We start from the raw sequence: 12,232 nt of genomic DNA on the forward strand, positions 1-12,232 counted from the left end.
TTCTGAATTTCGTGTGGATTCTCTCTTATGTTCTGGTCAAGGTGAGCCCCTTTTGCAGAACTATCGTGCGCACTATAACTTAACACCCACCTCCAGGATGGCATCTTCAGGAAGGTCTGTGCAATGGACAGCGTTTTTGACTTTGTCGGTGCCGTAAATGGCTCGCAGCGTGGCCGGTCGCAGGTGGCGAGCAATGTCCTGTGGAAAGACCAAACGGAGAAATAAGGTTGGCATCAGGAAACATTCCGCCAGCCAGATCCTGATGCTGAAATGTATAACCACTGTTGGACACTTGATTAGGGACACCTGGACAACCGTTTACACACGCTACGATTCACAAATCCCGTACTAATCACATTGCCCAATGAATGGCTCCAAAAATGTGTATTGGCAGCACAGGCAACATCTTGTGTGCCCTTCTTGAAGGTCACCGCGACTAGTCTCCAGGAATTGAAACCCTCCCACCGGGTCCCAACACACTCAGGCACACAAAGCTGCGTGTTAATTCTATGGAACACAAGTCGGCAAAGAAACCAGATCGTGAGGAAATTCGGTCCCATTTGTAAATGGCAGAAAGTTGCCACAGGAACACAATTCCCGACGTCCTTCATTGTCCTCCAATAGAAAGAGGCTCTTATGCGCCTTTGATGTGCATCATTTTCAATGATTTTTTAACGTACAACACAAACAGGGAAAACACACCAAGTCACCAACAACGATTAATGTCATTTACTGCGTACAAAAGACTCGTGCGTTGCATTTTTTTTTTAGGTGAATGCCGGAGTTGCTATTTTCGTGGCCCTCCGTACCTTGAATGGCGTAACGCCAAACAGGAAAAAAAGAGTGTGGCTGGAGAGCGATACATTACGAAACGGAGAGTGACGCAGTTATTCAACTTTCGGAGGTAGCAATAGTTCTTACATGAACACGGTTATCTTCTCATGAAGTGTACTTCCATCTCGAGTCAATTCATGCCGCCGTTTCGTGTGTTATTCTATTCTGTTGGCGACGCTACGTCTGTGTCGTACGTACCTGTTAATGCGCTTCGTTAGCATGCTAATGTTAGCAGGGCTGTTAGCATAGCGAATGCTACCATTTACGTACGGGTTTATGTGCCTTTCGACTAATGATGTCACTTGAAATCTTAGTTACTTTTAAAACTAATTTATTTTCAGAGGTGTAATCACATCAAGTTTTTCCATTCACCTTTCAGAGACAGCAACAGAAACGCGCTGTCCATCCTTGGTTACGGGCTCATCTGTTGCGAGAGTGCTATAATATAGCCACATAATATTGAAATGTAATTCGTTTCTTTAATCTAACTAAAAAAATACACAAAAAATAAACACAGGCTGTTGCAGGTCAAATTTGACACGTCTACTAAAATTAATTTAGTTTTACCCGTGTATGCACCTGTTGGTCCAAGTCAAGTACTGTATACCTAATGTGGATTTTTATAGGACAGTGGGGGAGGATTTCAAGGGTGAGTTTGAAACCACCTCGTGAACTGTATATGTTTCCACCACCTTTGCAGATATAGAAAAATGCACTGTTGCTCTGTGAACTGTCAGTCTCGGGAGGGTGAATGAGTCGAACAGCGCGAAGCATGATCAGACTGTGAAATGCTCAAAAATATTGACAGCAGATGTTTTTTTTATCTGAAAATGAGTGATGCAAAACATTATAGAAGTACACTTTCCCTCCTCTTTGGAATTTGTAGTTCATGGTGAAGTGGCCTTGGGGCCTGCATTTGCTAGTTCCATGACAGAGATGCTTGCGTAATTTCATCGGTTCCTGGTGAGCGACCTTCCTCCTCAACTGTAATTGGATTGTGTTGACTGAGCGAGAGCTTGGACCCCTCGCTGGCGTCACGGCTTGCCGAGTCCATCAATCTGCGCGTGCATGCAGCAGGGAAATTAAAAGACGCCGTTTAAAAGGCAATTTCAAAGTCAGTGATTCGGAGGCCAAAGATTAAATTGGCAAAAGGCGTCGTGGCATTTTTTTTACATTTTGTTTTATCGACTAAAACAAAAAATGTTACTTTACTGAAATGTTACCTGCAAATTGTACCGTCTATTAATTTCATTAAGATATATATATATAAAATCCACAGTACGATAATATAAAAGTCTGACATTGCATTTTAGACAAACACAAAAGGCCTCAGCGTTACAGCACAGCAGGGACAGTAAAGTTAGAAGGTCGGGACAAATTCGCACCATCACATTAGCACGTCGACAAGGTGGAGGAGGACTGTGATAGTCATCATCGCTCATATTAGGAAGGACCAAAAAAGTTATTAGTAACCCCTCCTTCAGTTATTCGCAGGGACATCAGTCAGTGGATAATCATATGCTGATATGTATTCATCACACATAGGCAAGAGCTCGATAGCAACGTGAATAAAATCAGGTTTTCATCCTTGTCTGGGCTTTTTTTTTTTTTTTTTAAATGGACGTGGAGTTGACACGCCAACGGGCTTTTTTCCTGAGGTAGACAAATGAAGTGAAACCTTGAAACAGATGTTTGTTCTTTCTATTAATCAAGAACTTACAGCCTTGCCATGTGTTTGACAGAGAGCGCGCCTGTGTGTGCGTGTGTGGTTTAGGGGCTACAGGTGCGTGACGTGAAAGCTAATGGATGCAACGCCGACCGCTGTTGCCGTGGCGACAAGCTTCTCAGCAGGAATGTGACTCAGCAGCTTTTTTGATTAAAAAAAATGAGCAACACAGTTTCAGCAAGTTTGTTTTCTTTTGTACTGTAAGTTGAGGGATTCGTTGTTTCTATTTTGTGATTGTGAGCGCGAATCGTTGTTCGTCCCTGCGATTGGCTGGCAACCAGTTCAGGGTTCAACCTGCCTACTGCCCGAAGACAGCTGGGATTGGTCCTAGCATGCCCACGACCCTTGTGAGGATAAAGCGGATTAGAAAATGGATGGATGGAAGCCCAATTAAGCAGGAAAGGTCTGACGAAGAGGGGGATAGAACCATGCCAGGAGACCTTTTGACATGTCACACGAGTGAACATCCTGCTGGACTCTGGTTGGCGAAATAATGAGGTTGGCTCGATAGTGGGCCCACATCCATTTACACTATTGTCTTCCAAATGAGCTGGACGCAGGGGACATTAGCCAACAGCACTCCACCCAATTGGAGCGAGCACCTGACTCGCAGTGGGAAGGTCACCGTGTGCGTTTGTATTGCGGCCGATGGTCAGAACGGACTATTGACAAATTGATCTACAACACATGACTGCATCACTGTCAGTGCTAATAATAAAAGACAACCCTCCTCTTTTATCGATCAGACGCTACACTCATTGATGACACAACGAGTGTGTGCGTGCGTGTCGTCAGCTGCCTGGAAGTTACACAACAGCATGCAAAGATGCGCAACAATAGGTGTACTATTTCAGACAGAGGCAGAGCATCATTTCCGAGTTCTGCTGCTGTAATATCATCCGCGAAACAAAAACACCAGTTGCTGCAGGAAGGAACGCGCAAAAGCGGATGCGCAGACGACATCGCTACGTGGCGAGCGCATGACGGGAATAAATGAGCAATTCGTATCAATTAAATAACAATCAAAGCAGCACTAAATATCAACAAGCTACAAATAATACACTGTAAATACAACAAGAAATCAAAAGTGGTCAATACAAAATAAAAGTAAATGAATCCAACTAAAATTAAAGAATAATTTAATTAAAATAAGAATTCTGAATAAACAAAAATAGAAATGTAAACACAAAATAAGCGATAAATAAATGTGTGTGTGTGTGTAGATTATGTATTGATAAGTCTTTTCATTTGCTTTGTATTTATTTGCTATTGCATTTATATATTGTATATTTTGTTGAGATATAGATATATAAATATATATCAACAAAATTTACATTTACAGTATATACGTACAGTATATGTAAACAAAATATACAATAGATAAATGCAATAGGAAATAAATACAAGGAAATGAAAAGACAATATTATCAATACATAACCTAAAAAATAAATATACATTTGAAAAAATATATATATATATATATAATTAGACAGTTAAAAAAAAGAATACAGCCTAAAAAATCCAAATCCGTAGGTCATCGGAAATATATGTGAGCAGAAATGCACATGATCTCCTATCATGTGAACACACGCTCACTTAGTCACATCATGGTCGGAATGTGTCATTGACACGCATTTGGAAGGTAACAGAAGCGTAGCCATTTCAAATTGTGTACTTTCGTCCATTTACTCCACGACAGATGGTTAAATGAACACACGGGGAACGAGCGTTTGTGGCAAAAGGTCGAAAGGTGACGCCGTTTCGGTTAGCGACTCACCGGATCAGCGGGCCCGCAGAATTCGCGGAAGGTCTTGGCTACGTCGGCGCCGTGGAGCTCCATGACCATGCAGGTTCCCAAAGACAGCTCGGTCACCATGTCCTTCGGGGGAAATACGATCACACCCGTTGCTAATCATGTCACGGCGCCCGCTCTAATGTCAACATTTGACATTTTCCTTCTCGGCTGATGATGCGCCGACGTTGCACTCACCAAGTATTCCGTCACGACGCCTTTGTAAACTTCGTAGAACTCCTCGGCATTGGCTCGGTCCACGTTGAACTGTGTGGAGGGGGTCGCGCATAGAGAGAGAAAGAGGGGAAAAAAATAAATACATTAGATAACATCGCTATGAATTTCCGCAAATCGATTAAGGATGCCATGCTAAATTTCTAACGTTTCTTAGATTTGATGTATATATTCGATTTAATGGCATTGTATTGTACTTTTAGGTGACCATTGTGAGGATGAAGCCGATCGGAAAATGAATGAATGTATGAATAACATCGCTATTGTGTAAGTGTGCGTATGAGTAATTTGACTCGGCGCCAACACGGTATCATAATTCCAATCAAACATGCACGGGGGGTTGACTTGAGTGTGTGCACTTCGGGGACAAAAGTTTGGGAACGTCATTTTTTTGTTTTTTAGAGAAGCAGTCATTGCAGTAGCAGGAAAATTACAAGCCGAACAATTAGTCGTTCGTAGTTGTAGAGAAGCTCGTAGCAGGTGAACTAGAACATTTTCATTCATTCATTCATCTTCCGTACCGCTTGATCCTCACTAGGGTCGCGGGGGGTGCTGGAGCCCATCCCAGCCGTCTCCGGGCAGTAGGCGGGGGACACCCTGAATCGGTTGCCAGCCAATCGCAGGGCACACATAGACGAACAACCATCCACGCTCACACTCACACCTAGGGACAATTTAGAGTGTTCAATCAGCCTGCCGCGCATGTTTTTGGAATGTGGGACGAAACCGGAGCACCCGGAGAAAACCCACGCAGGCCCGGGGAGAACATGCAAACTCCACACAGGGAGGCCGGAGCTGGAATCGAACCCGGTACCTCTGCACTGTGAAGCCGACGTGCTAACCACTGGACTACCGGGCCACCACTGGACTACTATAACTAGAACAACTATAAGTAATAGTAGCAGCAGTAGAAGAACTAGAAGTAATTGTAGTTGTACAGGAAGTAGAAGAAGGAGTGGTTAGTACAAAAACTAGCGATATGGTAGTATTAGTTAAAGGACTCGAACGAGTAGCAGAAGAATGGGTGGTACTACTCGTAGTGGTAGTACATGTAGAAGAACACGGAAAAGATCCAGGTTAGGCTTTTTGAGGCCTTTTGAGTGGCATCCCAATATTTTTTCTCCGTAGTGTGACAGGACAACAGCGCATGCGTGTTTACCATTTGCAGAGCCGAGATGTGAAAGCCGGCTGCGGTAATGGAGTTGATGATCTTGCCGGCCAGCCCTACCCCAAAAAAAAAATAAAAATAAAAAAGCATAAGCATCTTTGAAAAGTATTTTTAACAGCTGAGATGACCCCGAACGCAGTGGCATGCTTCTTTCGGGTGATCTCTTTCATCACTCAGACGCCCTCCCGGGAGTCAGGAGGAGGCGGATTGGAAAACGGGGCGGATAGCGAAAGAAAGACGGAGAAGGTCACACGGGATGAGGATAAGACGTTTGCCAATCCGGCTCGGTCTGTCAATTTGCTCGTGTGCTCCACCTCCTTTAAAAAAAAAAAAAAGGAAAAAAAAACTCAGCTGCCCCTGTTGCTAGGCGACCCGCTACTACTTATGGGTGCCTGGCAACAGGAGCTTCATCGATTCCAATCATGTCTGCACGGCGCGTCTGCTCGCGCGTGACCACCGACGGGGGTGGGAGGGGTGGGGGTTCTCGGCCCGCCATGACGCTGCGGACTCGTCTGGAATGAGACGGCGATAGCGTTTCTAACAAGATGGATGCCAGTCATGTCGATCGCAAATGTGCTTCCGGTGAGTCCACTGGTTGGAAGTCAGCGAACCAATAAAACTAAATCATCTGCAGTGTTTGAGGAAATAGAAGAAATCGACTCCATAAACCGATACGGCTATATAATCTCAGCCGGTAGAGCCAAAGCTGAGAGCCGATGCAAACGAGTCATCAGTGTTTTTGAATACCGTTAAGAAGATAGAACATGCGCCGAATGATGTCTATATCCAAGTGGAAGTGGGATAACGTTAAAAATGTGATCCAAACTGTCTGTGAATTTGTGACGGAGCTTTTGCCTCGGATCTGGTTAGGTACACATGAACAATCGATTTCTTTTGGCATTTTGTGAGATGGACTGAAGTGACTTTGAAAGTAACACGCCAGGCTTTCTCCTCAGCATAACATCGATGCCAGTTGAGCAATCGGCGCCGGCGGCCAAACAAACATCAAGCTCCGAGGGCTTATCTTGTATAAACCGAACATCGACGTGCCTCGACAGGAGACGCAAAACTCATCCAACAACTTTCACCCTGGCGCGGCTCCAGGAAGGTGCGGCAGGGGAGGTTCGTGCGGATGAGCAGTTATTTGCGCTGTCAGTTTGGATTGCGCGGCTTTAAAATTCACACATTTCAGATGTCAACTGAGCCACGTCCAAGGATTTGGGAGTGCTAGGCGGGTCACAAGAGTAAAGCTAAACAGTAATTCCACGCAAACAGAATTTACTATCATATTACGACTTCATTGTTTTCTCGATTAACCAACATGGCAACTTAGTTCATGTATGGCTAGCTACCAGTTAGCCAAACTGCAAAGTACAACATAGCTAACCTCTCTTTGTGGGTTATCTCGTGGCAGGTGGTGTTCAAGGTCGTCGCTGTGACCTTCTCTGTCTTTCAGTCGCAAACCTCGTATGTTGCCATTCTCCTTTTCAAAAACATCATCCTGGAAGCCAAATTTATTCATCTTCAAGGCTCCTTTATGATGCTAAAAATGGGATCACACCTCCTTGAGACCAATTAGTGTACTACCGTTGCAATTTAGACACGTCTTCTGCGACATATGTCATTTGAGAATCAGCGCAAAAAGACGCAAATATCAGAGTTTCTCGGCGAGAAACAAGGAAAGGAATCCCTGGGAAGGACCGACCACGCTCGCCCTTACCCTGGGAGACGGCATGCGGTTTGATGATGCAACACGTGCACTGGGAGTAGAGGGCCGTGTTGAGGGGGCCGTGGCAGATAGTGGTCGGGAAAAAAAACTCCAGCTCCTGTGAACCGCGAGAACACAATGCTGCATTAGAACACGGCGCCAGGACTCATGAAGACAAGGCGAGAGGGGACATAAACATTTATGAGGGAGGAGACAGGCTTGAGCGAACGCAAGGCGTGCGGAGGGCATTGCGGCTTGTGAGGGGCATAAAGCCTGTGGAGGACATTGCACATCGTCCAAACATAAAAACTCCATCAAGCCATGCGCAGGGAATTAAACGTAGAGTGTACGTCAAGAGAAGTGAGGACATGAAGACAAATGTCGACATTAAGACTAGGGGACATAAGATGAGTGAGGACATTAAGGCCGGAACAGCACTAGTACAAGTGCCACGATTATTAATTTTTGGGCACCACAGCAGTAATATAAAAACTGCTCCGAGCAGAGGAAGACCAAGTGGTAGGAATCGAATTAATAGTAAACTCTTAACACTCAACTTTATTTATGATGTCAGATTTTGTCGTCAGGGTTTGTTACTTGTTGCAGTCAAATTTTGAACGTGTTCAAAATGTCTTTGCGAAAGCCTGGAAGGGACATGAAATTGCTTACTCTGGCGGCGGAGGTAAGCGAGTCGGAGCCGTGTGCCAGATCTCTCCCAAACTGGCTGCGTGCGCTGTGCGGCGCCTCCTTGTGTGCCACCGCCGCGTCCGAGGATCCCACAAAGTTCTTCCAGACGGACACTGCCTCATCGCCCACCAGCTCCAACGCCACCACGGGACCGGAGCACAGCTGCTGCACCAAGGAACTGTTAAGAATAGCCAAAGACATGCTTAAAAATATGCATAAACTACGTGTAAATATATTTTTTTTCTAATGTGGATGTTATATTTAATACAGAGCAGCGACTTCAATTGCAACGCAATGCATGTTATACAACATACACTTTTGTGTGTGTGTGTGTGTTTGGCTTCCTGTTCCTGTCTTCTTTCTTTTTGAGCTATTGGGCAGTGATGACTGAGCCCCATCTATTCTGCCTAGCAACAGCTGCATGGTCTGTTTTCATTGGCCTATTGGGCAGTCGCAAAACAGGCCATTTTACTCTGCACACTCGGTTTTAACTGACCTGTTGTGAAGGTGCGACTCAGCCCAATTTCTTCTACCTAGCAACTGTATGAACTGTTGTCATTGGCCAATTGTGGTTCAGACTTATTTTATCCTGCCTAACAACAACTACCTTCACTCGTTTCATTGGCCCAAATTGGGACTCAGCCCAAATTTACATTGAACGGTTCAGCTGCTACTCTGCCCAGCAACACCGGTCTGCTCATTTTGATTGGCCTTTCAAGAATCTGAGCGATTTCTATTGATCTACGTTGCCGGTTTTGCTAGCTGATGAACATTTTATGTCCGTTGTGAATTGTCATCACAAATCACGTCACCTGCTGTCAACATTTACACTCACTTGAAGAAGGACTTTGACTGATGCTCCACATAAAAGTCTGCAGCTTGGCTCCTGAAAAGATAACACATTGTAACTGGTGTGCAAAATGAATAAAAGGCTCTGTTGCGGCGACAGCACTCTATTCTGGTTTCTATAAGGAAACGGATGAGAGGAGCTGAACAACTGATATGAATAAAATGTAGTGGGCCGAGTTGGCAATGCGAACTGCATCAATAATTGCCATTGTAAACGTGTGTTTATGGCTAATAAAGTGGAAACTCGGTATGTTCGAGTCCATTTGTGCATGGATGGTCACAAGCATCAAGTCTGAAACATCACATTGGGTTAAAGGACACCTACAACTAGTCTCTTTGTATAAAGTTCAAGTCAACTTTATTGTCAATAAATAAATGCATTCAACAATTAATTACCATGTCAAGTGCGTCATCTTGGCGTTGGTGACCATCAGATTGGCCTGGTTGACCATTTCCAAGACATCTCCAAGCTTGCTGACGGCGTCGGGCTTGAGCAGCGCGAGGGTCCTGTATGACATCACGTCATTTGATTGCATTTATTATGAGCAGTAAATGCTGACTGTGACTTTTTGAGATTAACAAATATGCAGTAAATAAGAATCCGCATGAGATTTGCTTCCAAAATATCTCTTGAAAAACGACACCAGTCGTCATTTGACCCTGTCTCGTGTGATTATTCAGATCTGACGTCTGGCCTTCTGCTTAAGAAGCTTCTAAAAATAATCCCGACGCGGTTTTTGTTGATGAGGTGAGGTTGTTACCGTTCTTTTTTGCTGCCCAGCTTGCTGGCCGTGTATTGGTCGCCGTAGTCGACAATGTTGAGCTGCCGAGAGAAGACGTTGACCCGGTTGCCCACAAACAGATCCCTCTGGTGCAGGTCGCCGTATTTGGTCCGGCGGAGGAAAATACGCTGGTTCTTCACGTCAAACTGTCATGAATACACCAAAAGTCCATCAGCGTGGAACAGTGGTGATAATGTGTTGCTAATGAGGCATGAAAAAGGCCTTTCTTAAAAGAACACAGAAAAACAACGCTATAAGCCATCAGCATAGCAATAAATAATATTCATATTCTTCAGGAATGACCAGCGGTGTTTATTCACTCAACTGCAAGATGGTTTACAGATGAGTTTCATTAAGCTTTAAACTGCTTTGCCAGCATGTATGGAGGTTTTTTTGGGGGGTCTCAATAAAAAGTGTAGATTGGATGAAATTTAAATGACGAAAAAAAGTTCAAAATGGCCTAATGAGTAACTATGTTGATTTGAATGCGAAATAATTTGAACCTATGTATTTGTGTAATCATTTCATGAACAATTTATTTGTTATAATTATACAATAAATTCAGCTGTGTATTTTTGTCATGGATTTTAATTAATTTTTCTATTTTATGATCAATTATTTAGTTTTAATTATTCAATTACCTTATTGTTAAAGCAATGACAACATGTTTCAGAACCGTTAAATTTATTTATTTACTTTTTTCTTATAGTACACTGGTCAACAGCAAATTTAATCAGGGCCTCTGTGTCCCCCCCGCAAAAAAACAAAAAAAAAAAAACCACGTGTTGCTGAACATAAGCCTTACTTTATAAATATTACTAAATATATTTACTCTCTTACATAGTGATATTGATATTATTATGAAAATATGATGTGGTCAAGAAAAAATGTTGACTTGCTTCTCTGATTTAAAAAAAATATACATTAAAAATAGTTGAGCACTCTTGTGTTATTTAATCATTTTATAATCTATTTGCTATATGATGATAAATTTATTTACCTAATAGCAAATCTAATCACGTTTTAATTTCCTGAGGGGGAAAATAATGAACATATTTATTTTATGATCGCTGAAATCTTACCTGAGTGCGATCGTAGACTGGAAGGCAAATACATTCCTAAATAAAGTAAATAAATAAGTAGAACTGTTCCGTACCATCTCCACAGTGTGGTCATGGGGGTAGTAAAAGAGCTGGTAGCGCCGCAGCAGAGCTGCCATCGGATCGTACCATTCTGCCAAAAAGGCAAAGCGCTCCTTCTCTTCCTGAGCAAAAAGAGACAAAAAATTTAAGCATACTAATTACTCATTTCATACAAGCTATGTGGCTATTTTATTACATTTTCTTGACTGAATGAAACGTTTTTTTTAAGCAAAACGTGTATTTTGTTGGAATCTTACTGTACTGCTTTGCAACTTGCTTTAACTCCCATCACTTACCAAAAGCAATACAGACGTTTCCCTGCACTATTTTAAGAATTTTACCCTCTATAAGACTCAATTGGAGTCTTTTGCCATGCTGCAGTTCATTATCACGCCAAACATAGTTTATGCTTGACACTGAACTCCCCAAAAACAAATATAGCGTAGTAGCACTCCCTATTGACATGGATCAATCTTTTTTTTTTGTCATGACTTTATCAAGTCATTTATTGTTTGTGCAAGTGCGGCTAGTGTTGCTGAGGTTTTATTGTAGCAACAATCCCCATGGCAACAGAAAAAGCTCACATACTCTACAGTTTAAAGTAAATGAACTCGCGAGACAGACACCAATCAAACATTGATAACAGCCCATTAATCCACCACAATTGGTTATATCATATAAAAAAAGACGACAGATCGTCAATTAGCGTTAATCGGAGTACCTGTGTCCGTGAAGACCAATATTCAGGGAACACAATTGAAAGCTTTCGACGACTTTTTGTTGTTGTTTTTACCGGAGGCAAATTAAAAGCTAACAAAAGTGCGTTCGTGATGTTTGTTGAATATGAAATATGAGTTTCACTCAACTTGCCATTATTTAGTCGTTAACGAAGTCCTCATGTCCCAAATGTTTAGCACGGCAAGCGTTTGCTAGGTAGCTTCGGCTATGCTCATGGTGCGTTCCAGTTGCAATGTAAAATGTAAAGACGAAGCTATGATGAATCCTTTGATAGTAATTAGATAGTAGATATTTAATGGGGCGATACAAAGTTCTAAAATATATTTCATGCCCAATCTCTCGTTGTTTTTTTACTATACGTTACAATTTCTAACCACTCAAGACGTAAAAATGTCCTTGTTACTTGCAGGCTAAGACTTGGAGATAAAATGTGTAGTTAAATTTCAGAGGATTTTGAACGCCGCATTGGTTTCTATAGTAACGTAAGATATGGGCAAGTTCGGAAATACGCTGTGACGCAGGTGCATTACTAAACAAAACGATTTATAGGCACATATAAGAATTACATCAC

The 12,232-nt window shown here is 42.7% G+C and overlaps 1 protein-coding gene across 3 annotated transcripts in view; it reads right to left on the reverse strand.

Moving 5' to 3' along the window:
- nme7 (NME/NM23 family member 7) overlaps positions 1 to 11,953 on the reverse strand; it is a 29,937-nt gene extending 17,984 nt beyond the window's left edge. For 2 of the 3 annotated variants that reach the window (XM_052073097.1, XM_052073094.1), the window contains exons 1-11: positions 11,794 to 11,953; positions 10,938 to 11,045; positions 9,761 to 9,927; positions 9,396 to 9,506; positions 8,986 to 9,036; positions 8,133 to 8,328; positions 7,476 to 7,581; positions 5,747 to 5,811; positions 4,552 to 4,620; positions 4,339 to 4,440; positions 91 to 198 (exon numbers count right to left, since the gene is read on the reverse strand). In XM_052073097.1, the coding sequence (XP_051929057.1) occupies positions 91 to 198; positions 4,339 to 4,440; positions 4,552 to 4,620; positions 5,747 to 5,811; positions 7,476 to 7,581; positions 8,133 to 8,328; positions 8,986 to 9,036; positions 9,396 to 9,506; positions 9,761 to 9,927; positions 10,938 to 11,045; positions 11,794 to 11,796 (1,086 nt within the window). In that variant the 5' untranslated portion in view covers positions 11,797 to 11,953. Of the gene's footprint in view, positions 1 to 90; positions 199 to 4,338; positions 4,441 to 4,551; positions 4,621 to 5,746; positions 5,812 to 7,475; positions 7,582 to 8,132; positions 8,329 to 8,985; positions 9,037 to 9,395; positions 9,507 to 9,760; positions 9,928 to 10,937; positions 11,046 to 11,789 lie in introns of all 3 variants that reach the window. The other variant, XM_052073096.1, reaches the window with a different exon arrangement.
- Between the last annotated feature and the right edge of the window lie 279 nt (positions 11,954 to 12,232).

The sequence above is a fragment of the Hippocampus zosterae genome, chromosome 8, assembly GCF_025434085.1.
Source record: "Hippocampus zosterae strain Florida chromosome 8, ASM2543408v3, whole genome shotgun sequence".
In the NCBI taxonomy this organism is placed as follows: domain Eukaryota; kingdom Metazoa; phylum Chordata; class Actinopteri; order Syngnathiformes; family Syngnathidae; genus Hippocampus; species Hippocampus zosterae.